The following is a 14,484-nucleotide window of genomic DNA, read 5'->3' as shown; positions in this document are numbered from 1 at the left end:
TTCAGTTTTCAATTCTAGGTTTAATATATAGATCTATAAGTCTATGGTTTCAACTTATATTGAAAATCTCATTTTTATTGCGTTTGATTTTTTTTTTTGTTTTCAATTATTACAAAAGATGTGGTTGGCCGGACAAATCTTCTCCAAGGGCAGGACTTGGCCCGCAGGCTGTAGTTTGCCCATCACTGATTACAAATTTAAATAGTCTACAAGATTGATCCAAACTGATTAATACAACCACGCTTAATAAAAGTTTGTTTTTTTTTAAAGTATTTTTATGTTTTTTTTTTTTTGTTGTTTTTTTATTTGAATGATTTCCTACTTCAACGTGCAAATAGTATTTGACAAACTTAATTTGCACGTATGACATGAAATATATTTCATGAATCTAAAAATCTCGTTAAGAGAAACGAAACAATCTTTAAAAAAAAAAACAGCACCCAAAGGCAAAAAACAAGAAAATAATTCAATAAAGTTACAGGTATGATTGGTCAGGAAATCTAGACTTTAGAGACTCCAGATCATTTAGATATGACACAGACACTTATTAATCTACTTTCAGACCTCTATTTATTACTGAATTACGGCATCAAATTGTAAGGCTATTAATATTATGATTTGATATTTGAGATAGTCTAGTAATACTACTACTAGATGTAGTACTAAGTATTATTATATATTATAATTATAGTCTAAGTCCTAAGTATAGTAATAGTCTAAATACTAGATAAATAGTAATATACTAGTATTATAGTATTAAAAATAATATAGACTCTTAACTCTAGATCTATTCTATGTTACAGTTACAATCATAATGACAAAAATGAATAGTAATACTAATAGTAGTAATACTACTACATAGTTAACATAGTAATATATAGTTACATTATCATATCATTTTATGACTATTTATGTACTACTACTACTAGTACTAGATCTAGTAGTAGTACTAGACTAGTAGTAGTAGTAGTACTACTACTAGCAAGATCTAGAGTAGAGTAACTTACGTTTATTGAACAAGTTAAGCTCTGTCGCCGACATTTTTTATGTTTGAATTTGTGTATCTCTGTAAAAATTAGACCTAGAAAAAAAACTGATTGTATCTATGAACTCCTCATCCATTTTTCTTAAAAAGAACACATGAGAAGTATGGTATTTTAAAAGTGTTATAATCTTAAAATTTTGTGAAAAGTATGGTGTTTCAAAAGTGTTATTTATAATCTATTTTTTTTTATTTAAATATCATTTTCTTTTTACGCCATGTCAAGACAGACAGATTTTAGTCATTTTCACATGCTCCACATTAAAGGAATCTATCACTGATCAGCTCTGCTTAGAAACTGACGGTGCTAAGCCCAGTAACGCATTACCGACACATTACTGTACCAGTACTTATTTAGGTCTAAGCTATTTTGAGATATAAGGCCATTAATAAATCCAGAGATATTATTTATTTGGGGGAGAGCCTAATAAGCTTTGGTAGCCAATAGATAATCCCGCCCTCCCCAAGTAATTGCAGGACACAACATTTTACTTGGTTGACCTTAAAACAAAACATACGCGGCCCTACGTAACTAGCCGCCAATCTAGCACGCTCATTGTATGTAACAGCCCAAAAGTCAGTGCTATATATTTTTCGATCAGGGCGGGGAAGGGAGGGGCTGAAAAGCTATGGTAGCTTGCGAGCTGTGTTACCTATAGATGTAGATAGATCCGCCCTCCCTAAACCACCTGGTTGACCAAAAAAACCACCTTATTTTAGAGCACGCTTAGTATTTGTCACACACACACAAACAACATATAATATCTATATATCTATCACGCCTAGTGTTTGTGACCTAATAAGCGTCTTGACCGTAGGTACTCGACTGATGGCTCCTCCCCCTTTCCCCTCAACATTGTTCTTACTACAACTTGAACAATGTTTTGGGGCTGTGTTGGTGGCCTGGTTTACACCTGTGTGTTGAGCTATACTGACCATTTTTTTTTTGTCTGTGTTAGTCTGGTGGCTGCGTTTGGATTGAGTCTTGAAATTTACGTTGTTACTTTGCACTGAAAAGTGTGAATGTTGGAGAGTTGAATTGCGTAAGAAGAAAGCGCGGGTAAGGGGGTGTAGGCAGAATAAGAAAGTGGTTAAATGTGTTATTGTTATTATTTTGTGTATTTGTGATGTTTCAAAGGAATGTCTTTGTAGCACATTATGAGCTTTATCATACTTTATGGCAATATATATAATTTTATAGACCCTGCGCCACACATCTAGATCGAGAAGCACAACTGACTCTATATATTTGAGGCTGACGTCAAATTTTAATGGTCAATCAATTATTGATGATCTTTTGATACAGTGTCTTGACTGTTTCTCTCCCCCCCCCCTTTTTTTTTTTACCTACCAAAGACATTTTTATTTCAAAATACCATATTTACATTCTATACCTCCCCCTTAGCCCTTTCGTTTTATTAATATTTCTTCACATCAAGCACATGCGCTAGGTATTTGTTTATAACACATAATTCAGAAGTTAATAGAATGGGGCATCTGAAAAAAAAAAACAAAATATGCGTTTCTGTATATTTTGAATTCATTGTTCCTGTGTGATCAAACTATATGTGTCATAAAATCAAGCTTTTAAAATGGGTACAATTAGTGCATATCGATGTAAATCTATTTACTTAGAAAAATATAGCACATTTACGGTAAACCACAAATAGCTGATACAAATTGTAACACATGAGTAATTTATGTATGTACTTTGCATTACATTATTTTAAAAAATAACAATAAAAAAATATATAATTTAAATACTTTGTCTTTTTTGGGTTATATCCCTTTGATGTTTATTTTTAACATTAAAATGGTGTTCGATATTTTACGAAGCTGAGATTGCTTATATTAAAACAGCTATCAAACACCCCCTATTTAAACCTCAATTTTCATGTTTGGGTAGCAAAGGACACTTTAAACTAATAGTTGCAAATTATTTCTTAGCATAATTAGAAGCATATTATATAGGTTTTGTTTAGCTGAAGCATCATTGGCATTAAAAAATACCCTTAATCTGAGACTCACTTCACTCTTCCCAAGAGGTCAAAAAAAGTGACATTTTTATACCAATATTACCAATGCACTTTGAATATAAGTAAAAAAATTATCCTCGGGTGAAAATGAAACTAAATATAACTTAACTATAAAGAAATGGACGATGCACAATATGAATGGACTAGTTTGCGGTGTTCGATAAGTACCTTAAAATGAAGGTGTTCGATAGATGTAAGTTACTCTAGATCTAGAATTTTATTTACCACCAATGTAGTTTAACACAAACATGCTTCATCGAACAATTGTTTGAAGTTGACTCAATTAACACTAGTCATGACTAGACCTTCTGAAAACATCTATATAAATTCCAGCAGATGTTTCCCAAATACCTAATTTTAATGGTGTTACTTTCTGAAAAGGTAAATATTTAGTACACTGTACATCTAGTCTTATAAATAATAAGAATATTATTTAATGTTTGAAGTAAATTAGATTATTTTTAAATAATCAAATAAAATAAAAGTCAGTCGCATTTTATGCCTAGAGTGAAAATCTCTTACCTTTACCACTTCTCATGTGGCTAAAGAAGCCAATTCTAAAGATGCACATCTGCAGACACAGATGGAGCATTTGTGATCCAACTAGAAACATTTTTGTTTTCAGCCTTCTTCCTACTTCTGGTGTGTAAACCATCTGCAACCCAGGACCCCTCCTTTATGCTTTCTCTCCATGTGCATCTGTCTGATGCTTCTTTGTCCCAACTGTTTATGTTGATTCTGAAAATGTTCATACTTTGCTAGTATCTATCGATGCATCTTAGATGTGGACTATCAGTCATGATATACACATGTATGTCTTGGAGGGACCATGTCTCCAATCAGGAAGTTTTGAGATTGGCCAATATGAACATCATGTATGCTCTCCTGACACAAAGAAGATTACGCTGGCTCGGACATGTCACCCGCATGCCAGATGGTAGAATCCAGAAAGATATCTTATATGCTGAGCTTGTTAGCCCAAGACTAACATATAGAGATGTCTGCAAGCGAGACATGAGAGCCACAGGCATCAGCGAAAGTATGTGGGAAAACATAGCCAAAGACCGGAGTGCATGGAGACAGACTGTGCGTGCTGGGACAACCCTTGCTGAGAACAAAAGAATTGAAGCAGCCTTAATCAAGAGGGAAAAAAAGAAAGCTGCCCTGTCCGCTAGCCCTAAATCAGAGGCATACACATGTACGAATTGTGGCAAAGTCTGCCGTTCTAGAATTAGCTTGATTAGCCACACCAGATTCTTCCGCGTCTCAAGATTAAGCCAAAACCAGTGACTCATTTGGGCGCATCCATTGCCTTTCGAGACAAAAGGAGCCATATATATATATATATACACACACACACACACATATATATATATATATATGTCTAATGTTTGTGCTAAGAAAGGTTGAAGACTTAGTGCTTAAAAATAAAATGTGTATTGTTTTATTTCTACAAGGTGGAAACAAGAAGCAATGTTTATTTGCTCCAGCTTCTAGCAGTGGGTTCCATGATGTGAACCTAAGTGCCTGTCAAGATTAAAACTTATATTACAGCATCAAATTGTAAGGCTAGGCGACAGGAATAATTTAATGATGGAAGTAGTTACTAGTCAACATGAAAAACTAGATCCCCACATAGCTATATGTGAATCTAAAAAAATGTTAAATTCTTGAAGTACAAGATCATTTCTTGTTAAGTAAGAACAGAGTTGAAATCCTGCTGTTTCTCAAGATAAAATGAAGAACTTGTTTCACTGAACACCATGATGAGCTCACTGCTGACTAAACTGAAGACAAGCTCTCGGGTCTATCAAGACGCAGAGAATAAAAAAAGTTCAGAAGCTGCAGCTGAAGAAAATGCTTTGGGTGAAGAACAAGACACCATTACTGGAGGTATTTCTGGGACTCTGGCTATTTCAGACCTCACCTTGAAAACACCAACAGACACAAATAAAGGTTTGGCCTTTTTACATTTTTTAAAAAATAAATCACCTTTGTGTACCTAAATAGTTTATTCATGAATTCAATAAAAATATGTTGTCAGATCAGGAGTTTAAATAAATTAGTTGGTTATGAAATAAATAAAAAGGTACCGTAACAAAAAAACCTTTACAAGGTAATGCTTTCATTTAAAGTCCTCTCTAATGGAGAAATAACTTATCCTTTAACTATATCATGATTTCTGTTTACATCTTTATTAAAAAAATAAAAGATATACATCTAGAAGCTAATGAGCATAAATAAGAAAAAATAAACTGAGAAATTAAATTTGAACAGCAAAAGCTTGTCAGGTGAACATTGGTCTACAATTTTCTGATTTCTTTGTTTCTCTTGCTTCATTAAAAGTACAATCTGTCACTTTTTGTTGAGGCATGTGTTGGTGCTGTAGGCTGAATTCTTGAACATTTGGTAGATATTTACCCTTCTATAACCTTAGAGACCTCTATTATTATCCTCTATAAATAGATGTTGGGATAAAATGTCATCCACTTGATAATTTCTACAATAATGATAGATTCCAAATGAATGGCAGAGATGGAACTGATAACAAATAAACTACATTATATAATAAAATGAAAACAGGGGAAAAAATGTTTCACTTGTGTTTTTATATCTTGCATTGTCTCCCCTGAACTATTGTTAAAAGGTAGTTGTTTCTTTAAAATAAATCCTTTTAATGTCCAAAACATTGAATTTTATTTTTATTTTATATATTATTTTATGTCATTATTGGAAGAATTCAGAATTACCTAAGCTTGATGAATTCAATCAGGTAGGTGTGGGTTTAAATTTAAGTACCAAGTTTCAACTATTATTTGTGTTTTATTGGGTCTCTCTAGTCATGTGAAGTGCTCTCTAAACAGTCCTTATGATATTCTCAAGTTTGAACCCTTCTGTAGTCATGCAGGACATTTGGGTCAGGCCATAATAGACTTTTAAAAGGAATACTTGAAATTTCAAATAAATTAATTCCTGGTAGCATCCTAATTTACATTTACAGACTTAAACTATTAAGTTCAAAGACTTTCAACGTAATTTAATGATGCTAAAATTCAGTCACAGAGGTTGAAGTTACTAAACTGATCACTTTATGTTTATAGGTTCTCACTGTGTGGCTTGTTCATGCTATAAGTTTTATGCAATTTTAAGTTTTATGCAACCCTATATACCCTGCATGTGCAAAGCCAGACTTATTGTAAACTACCACTTTATAAATTTGTTGCTCATAGAACAGAATTTAAATCCTTCCTCTGTCTAAAATATGAATGAAGTGCCCATGTCTTTTGATATTCTGGCAACTCACACTAGCGAAAAGTAGTTGTGGCTTATTTAAAGAAGGTAGTGAATATGATACAAGTTACAATGGCTTCACTAAATATAATGAGGACAGTGACACTAGTGAGACTGGTGATTGATTGCGAATTTATTGCATTCATTGTATGTTTCTACGTTTCGACTTTATCTGCAAATTTGTTAGGTTGCTTAATTACTTGTTACAATTGATTACTGGTATATTAAAAATTCTCTGCTGCATTGGTACTATTTGTTTTCTTGAAGTTTATAATCAGATGTTCAACAAGCTTTTCACTGTAAATTTAACAACCACGCAGCTAAAATAGGAGTTATAAAGACCCACCGTTTTGTCCATAGTTTCCGATGTGCTATGTTAATGAGTAAAATAAATTGTGTAAACCCCTCACTTTTTGTATACCCAGCACAGCTGTCATTCATTTGAAAAAAACTTGCATAACTTGTGGGTTATATGTGCAAAAATATGGTAATAAACTTAATGTAATTTTACATTTAAGTATTTCAATTTTTGTAACTAATTTCACTGATTTACACTTTTGTTTTAAAGCTATATTTTGCTAACAGCTCTACACGTACCAATTCTTGTGTTACTTGTATGTGTTTTCCATGCCATACATTAGAAGTAGGCTTGGTTTTTAATTTTTGTTAAAAACATACTGTGCTTCACCAGAGTAAATTTTAAACCATGATTTCAGTTATGTGATAAATTTAAATGCCAATTTTTTTTTATTTCAGACTTCCACTATGATGTGCCATGTGATGGGAGTTACACGATGTCTAGTAACGTAAGTTTTGAAGTGATTTCAGCAGAAGTTGTGAAAGAAGGAAGGTCAGGCCATGTGGTGAGCATGTCATTAACTATTCAGTCAGCTGATACATTTTTAACATTTAAATTTTAAACCTTTTTCAAGGTACCAGGGTACCTTTAAAAGCGTTCCCCTTTTAAGCTTGGAAACAAGATCTTATGTTATGAAAGTATCTCCATTTTTTAAATTTTTTTTTTGTTCTAGAATTCTTTGTCAAATATTTTATTTAATTTTTTCAAAAAATAATCTTGCAATGTCTTCAGAACTACACCATTCTGATCAAGCCAGACAAAGATGCCTTGAGGACCATTCCCACAGTGGTCAAGAGAAGATATTCCGACTTTGAACATCTGCACCAACAGCTAAGGAAAAGATTTCCATCAATCATGGCCAACGTACTCTTCCCTCGCAAGGTGCTTCTTGGTAACTTTACTAGTGAAACCATTGCCAAGAGAAGCACAGCTTTTGAGCAATACCTGACTCATTTGTTTTCCTTCTTTGAGATTAGATTCAGCAGCGACTTTTTGTATTTTTTTGTCCTGGAGGATTTCTCAGATGCCATCCGGTATTTTGTCCAAAAAGATTACGGCAAAGCTGTGCTGTACTTTGAGAAGATACTACCTGTCCTTGAAAAACTTTATGGGGACTCACATCCACATGTTTTGAATTGTCTCTGTGGGCTTGTGGTCTCTTATATGAAACTGGAGAAATACGCTGTAGCTGAAGCCTGCTCCCAAGTTGCCTTGAAGTGTATGGGTGCGATCAATGATGAAACCATGGCCTCACTTTTGATGACCAGCATTCGGTTGTGCTGGACATTGGGCAAAGACAAGCAGGACTTAGAAAAAAAGGTTCAGGATCTAAAGTCCAAAGGTGTGAGTGTAATAAGAGACCTAAATGAAGTCTTGAACGAAACATTCCAATTTAAGTCCAATTAGTCAAATATAGCTAAATAGAACTGAATGAAATTGATGTCATTTTTGACATATTTTCTTTCTCTTTTAATCCTTGAACTGTCAGAACTGAATTAAATAGTTGATAGGTTTAAATTGTTCTGTGCAATGCCTAATTTTATCCACTTAGACCAAACATTGTTTCAAAATATGATTATTTGTAATAATAGTTTCTGGGAACTTTTCTTATAAGAAGCATAAAAATATATTATGTTTCAATATTTATCATCCCTTAAATAATGGAGGCTCTATAGATTGGAAGACTGTTGCAACACTAAATGTTAATAAGGATCTGTTCATCAGTAGAAGTTTCAGGTGCCAAGATTTTTATTGCTTTCAATGAGAGTATTAATGATAAACTATAGCATCTGTAAAAAATGACATAATTATAAAGAAAATAATTGCTTATTAAGGCCAGTGTAAAATTGCATAAAAAACAAAAACAGAAAATTACATTAGAATTAGTGTGACAACTTAGGGGTTCTCCTTCACCTGTCCCATTGTCTGTTGGGGCTCTACACATGATCTAACAATGCTCTCTCTCCACTCCTCTCCACAAAAATGATTGACAATTACAATTTCACTTTCTATTATAATGTCATAAGTGGATTATGCCCCTTTCCTATTAAACAGATTTTACATTTTTGTATTTACAGCTCTCTGATCACACATTATACAATGGACTTTTATATTTTTAAAATACTATTTGTTTTTATGAAGTTCTAATTTTATATTTATTTTGGTACAACTTTTTTGCATCTTTAATTTAAGTGATTTAAATATTTACTGCTAATTGATCATTATCGTCCTGCTTATTGCCCCTTGTTCACAACACAAAAGTCTGAAATTTAAGTTAAAAAATTATGTGTGTCTCATTTGAACAAATAAATGAAATTTTAAACTACAGTACTCATTACATTATTTAAAATTAATTTCAAAATGACTAATGTAAAACTCCTTGAATATCATTTTTTTCCCTCCACACTAATCTTAGCAGTAAACGTCATTGCTTTACTGTTTAATAACTATATACTTTCAGATTTTTCTAGGGTTGACATTTTTATTTTTGGTGATTGCCTTTTAATCATGTTATATGTATCATTTTCCTTTTATTTCCATGTGCAATAACTTTATTCTCTACTCTTAATGGAAAAAACTTTCTGAAATGTATTTAAAAACTCAAAAAAAAAGATTTACTGCTGCAGGGGTGAACGGCTGTATAGCCAGTAGGATAAACATGTATATATATGTAACCCTGCCTTGGGCCACGAGGCCTTCATCAGCTATAAAACAAACACAAAAAGACAAACAATTAACACAAAATAGTCTTAAGTTAACTTATCCGTCCGATGTTGTTCCCTATCGAGGCAGAAAAGAAATGAGCTACGCTGGTGTTAAAGTGCGGGAAATCGGAAGGGGGTGGAGATGTCAGGCAAAGACAAATGGGAAAAGGGGATAATGTTAGTGTTTCTAAATGTATTTAGAAAAAAAAGTGAATTTTTTTTTTTTTAGCATTTCACATGGTTTCTTTTATTTCTCAAAAGACTTGAGGAAATCCTATAGGTTTAATTGGCAGATGAATTTTGGTTCATTTTTCTAAGGGGGAAGGTTATTGAGTGATGCCTAAGCTTAGGTCAACACTAACAGAGATTCTTTCATAAATTGTTAGGTTCCTATTAGAAAAGCATGGACATGGGAACCATTTGGATAGTCCCATAAGCTTGCACAAGGACACTAGCTTGAGGTCATCAGTTCCTATTATCACTCAGCTATCATGTCCCTTAAATAGGATGAAATATCAGCTGCTTGTAGCATTCTCTGACATGGAGAATTTCTAGGATACGGAGGCAATGCTATAAATTGCTAGATTCTTAATGTATCTAGTATACAGAATGTGACAGATGAGCTATGAGTGTGTGTGTGTGTGTGTGTATCTTCAAAAGCATATTTAATACTATTTGATCTCTGCACAATTTACTTTAGAAATTGTTTTGCTTGAAACACAAAGTAATTTCTCTATGTAGCATCCCCTCATCTTCCTTTCTTTGTCTTTCTGTTACATTAAATATCACTTCCACAGTTATCCATATCTCTTTCTTTTCTTTCTCTAGCTTGCTGTATTTTAGTATTTAAAAAAAATGTTTTTTTTAAAACATAATCAGATTTTAATAATCAAATTGTACTCATGTGTAAAATATCACAAATGTTTGTTTTAGTGTCAATACTGTGACTACTGTGTGTTACGTACATGTTTTAATCTTGTAATATTTTATGTGTTGTGAGTAATCTCACAATAAGTATATTATCTTACTTGTAAACTATTTAAAGTATTACTTAATAATTTGAGTTTGAAGTTGATAACATATTCAAGTCTAATTTAAACTCCGAAGTCAAACATTCACATGCCTACATAAAACTTTCAATGCTCATTCGCATATTTATTTAAATTATTTATAATTTATTGTTTAAAAAAATACCTTCAGAGGATCGTATTCTCATGTATTTTCTGTGTGAAGAACTATGTCCTGTTGTTGCCATTGTTATAAGATGGAACTCAAAGCTAGCCTCTGATTGTAACTATATTGTGTTCTTTGAAAATAGGGACTTTCATTTGTAAACCTGTGCATCTATTAGGTCCCTTTTTTTTTTTTTATTAAATTGGCATTTTAGTGGAGATTTCCATCCATGGTGGATACTTAGAAATAGCTTGCATTTTGGTTCATTTTTGTTGTATCTGGTGTACAGACTCTTGAAAGTGTTGATAATCTCTGTAGTGTAAAAAGGTTTACTGTTGTTTTTTAGCACAAATTTTAGCACTTTTAAATCAAATTTTAAAGGTCTTTCTCTTGTAGCACAAACAAATTTGTATTATTTAGTTGGCATTAATGATCTTTCAAAAGGGTGTCCTTGACATTGTTTAGTATGTCTGTTACAAAATCTATCCCAATCTTTTGATTTTCTGACTTCTTTTGTTAGATTTCCTGATCACCTCCACAGTTTCTCCATATCATAGAGTCTTCTTTTTTTATATTACTGTATTTTATTTCTTAAAATATTTAAACCCTGATCTTTAAAAATTGCAATGCAAACAAAGAGTAGATTATTATGTTTAAAATTTATTGTGGAAATAATCATTTCACAGAATCTCAGTTGTACCTTTCTGTTATAGATGAAAACAACTAGTTTGTTGTTAGCATTAATATTGAAGGTTTGTTAACTTCTAGTCAAATAGAATTATTATAATTTTAATGCCTGCAAATTTTTTTTTTTTCTATGAAAGACTGGCCAACAAATTCCATGATTGTCACTTCAACCAAGTCTTTACACAACATTTACGAATGGTTCTGGTTTCTTGATGAGGACCACCTTGGAATGTCTTTCTGTATGCGTCAATGTCTAAGGAGATATATATAATATTACTTACACATTTTGGTTTTGAGAATCAAAAATAAAATTGCAAAATAGCTTAAAAAAACAAAGGGAATTTAAAATAAGCATGATAGAAAATTCTTGTCCTTCCTCTATGTTAGAGAAGCTTATTTTAGAGAGGGTATATAAATACCAGGGAAAATAATAAGCAGGATCAGTCAAATTAGTTTCAAACTACATGTTATGTCTACTTTTGTGAATCTATTCTTGAAATTTAGTTCTATTGTGCAGGTTTAATCTTTTTTGTGATATCAGCTTTTGGATCTTAAAACATTTCATTGGTAAAAAGGAAGTCTGGTATTAGTTTACCTAAACGAGTACCTCCAGTAACACATTGGAATTCAGGTCATCAGACTTAGTGTCAGAACATACAGTGACATATTAGGAAATCAACTCTATTATTACAAATAGCAATGGACCTATAAAAACATTAAAAAGTCTGGCATTGAGGAAGAGGTATGATTCATCTCAAATGTAATGTACAAATGTAACATGAAAACATTGGATACTAAGTTTCCTTCTATTTTCTCAGTACGTGCTTTCCTTCAGTTTCTTTTCTTAAAAAAACAACAACTAATTTTATTGGTAAACTGTTAAGCTCCATATCAACATCTTGAAACTTATCACTATAGAACATACAAAGGAAGTATCTATTTTAAAAAATAAAAATAGGTGGCTTATAAAATCTCTTGGGTAAAATAGCTACATCATAGTTATTTTCTTTTTCTGCTTTCGTTTTATAAAATAATAATAAAAAAAAATTGTGGATTCAATTTAAAATCTATATACTAGTAGTTCTGTTTTTTTTTCAAATGTGACTTTGGTCTGTTTTAACTGGACTTTGGTCTGTTTTAACTTGACTTTGGTCAAGCTGTAGACTTTGTAGGCCTATTTGAATGTAAATAAAAGTGTGGTTTCAGATGTTTTATTTGTCTGACTTACAGGTTTTTGTATTTAAAACAATTATCTCAGATTTTTTCTTTTACATTATATTTCTGTTCTTTTGGACCTTTTTAGTTTATAAAATCATTTAACTTATGGCCTGTCTGTAGAAATGTTTTCTTAATGTTCTTTAAATTGCATGCATTGATGTTTTTGTGTTTGGGGTGTATCTCACTAAACTGCTGAATTCACTGTTTTAACTAGAGTTTCTAATTGATATTAAAAACTGAATTTTAAAGTGTTCTATTCACATGATGGATGTGTAATATTTCCTGGTACCCATCACTGACCTATGTAACCACTAACTCTTATTTTATACATTACAGAATTTCCTGCAAGAAATTTTTTTCTTTTTTATTGAATATTTCTTTGCATAAAAGAAAGTTTATTGAAGGTAGATGCACTTGTCTATATAATGGTCCATTACAGTTACTATATATTAAGAAACAGCTAGGGGCTATCTTCAGGGCATTTGGTTGTAGTCTGATTTATGTATGTAGTTTTATGATATCTATGAATTAATAAAACAGAATATTTGTTTATATGGACATAGTTGGGGGGGGGGGGGATAGTTTGTTATATTCTTTATGTTGTTGGTAAACACTATTTGTTGTTTTTACCATTTGGAAATGTAACTGACATTCCAAGAAGTGGTGGAAGTTAAACATAACACCTGGCTGTTCAAACACATTTCTCTCGTACCAAAACTGTTTCTTAAGTGGCATTATCCCACTAGACAAGCTTCTAAGAGAGAGTATTTATATATTCAATACATTGTTATGTAGAAATAAAATGGTGTATTAGACCAAGTAAAATAAAATGAGCTGTTGAAATCAAAATCAAATATCTTATTATTCAATTAATTGTAAACCTTTTTCTGAAACAAACTCAATTATTGCTCAAAACATGTACAGATTGTGTCATGATGTCATTTTAAATGTGGGGTAACTATTGTTGATACATTTTTATATTTGCATCAATTTATGATTTTTTTTTTTGAGCCATGATTTAGTTAACACTTAATCAAACAGGAATATTGTTTGAGCTCTGCATTAGGTCTCTCTCTCTGGCTGTGAGTGTTGACAGTGAAATGGCCTGGATGTACTTGTTGTGAAACATTTGGACAACTTTCCTTCTTTAGAATAAGTCCCAGTAAAGCTTGCCTTCAAGACTAACACCAATCTTTCTAACTATTGGATGACACAAATTAAGTCATCTAGGTAGATACACTTGTTTGAGATAACAAAAATATTTATGGATTTAACTGACAACTCATTCCTTGACACTGGGAGTAAAATTCTATCCTAAAATAGTTTCAAAAACTTCATACAAACATGTTTTATTTCCAGTTGATTGAAACCCAATGTCTCAAATATGTTCATGTTCAGTGACTCACGTTCATTTGCTGGTTCTATTTTGTTGTTTATTTTGTGTATGTGTTCAAAATAAAAATCTTGTTTGTTTTTTTATGTATCTCCAGTTTTCTTCTTTTTTTTTGCTTTTTAATTCGATTCTATGTAAACATTTTTTTTCTGTTAGTTTTTTGTAGTCAGAAAATTGATATATGAATGTAAGAGTGCATAGCACTTCATCATTTGTTCACTTTTAAACCTATCAAAATGTCTCTTGTTTTGTACCTTCTAGTAAATGTAGTCCCCCTTCCCCCATACACACAAACACAAGTGTTTTCAGACCAGCTGTAAAGTGTCCCCTAATGAGTCGCTCTGAAAGCGTAGGATTTCTGGCTGTGACTTGGAATGGGAGATTGGCTCTGCGTCAACCCTCTGTCCGTATTGGTTCTTTGTCAACCCCCTGTCCGTATTTGCTCTTTGTCAACCCCCTGTCCGTATTTGCTCTTTGTCAACCCCCTGTCCGTATTTGCTCTTTGTCAACCCCCTGTCCGTATTTGCTCTTTGTCAACCCCCTGTCCGTATTGGCTCTTTGTCACCCTCTGTCCGTATTGG

At 32.3% G+C, this 14,484-nt stretch overlaps 1 protein-coding gene across 5 annotated transcripts; it reads left to right on the top strand.

The window, feature by feature from the left end:
* Positions 1 to 406: 406 nt before the first annotated feature.
* On the top strand, positions 407 to 13,993 carry LOC106072123 (sorting nexin-21-like). Of its 5 annotated transcripts, none has more exons than XM_056036235.1 (5): positions 428 to 481; positions 3,315 to 3,459; positions 4,536 to 5,034; positions 7,126 to 7,232; positions 7,460 to 13,993. In XM_056036235.1, the coding sequence occupies exons 3-5, from the start codon at positions 4,842 to 4,844 to the stop codon at positions 8,132 to 8,134; spliced, it is 975 nt and encodes a 324-aa protein (XP_055892210.1). In that variant the 5' UTR covers positions 428 to 481; positions 3,315 to 3,459; positions 4,536 to 4,841; the 3' UTR covers positions 8,135 to 13,993. The 5 variants fall into 5 exon arrangements, with proteins under 5 accessions (XP_055892208.1, XP_055892210.1, XP_055892209.1 ...); XM_056036236.1 differs by having other exon boundaries at positions 470 to 596; XM_056036233.1 differs by lacking the exon at positions 3,315 to 3,459 and having other exon boundaries at positions 407 to 481.
* The last annotated feature ends 491 nt before the right edge of the window (positions 13,994 to 14,484 follow it).

The sequence above is a fragment of the Biomphalaria glabrata genome, chromosome 7, assembly GCF_947242115.1.
Source record: "Biomphalaria glabrata chromosome 7, xgBioGlab47.1, whole genome shotgun sequence".
NCBI lineage: Eukaryota > Metazoa > Mollusca > Gastropoda > Planorbidae > Biomphalaria > Biomphalaria glabrata.
The sequence above is the reverse complement of the archived record's forward strand: the minus strand, read 5'-3'. Positions and strand labels throughout refer to the sequence as shown.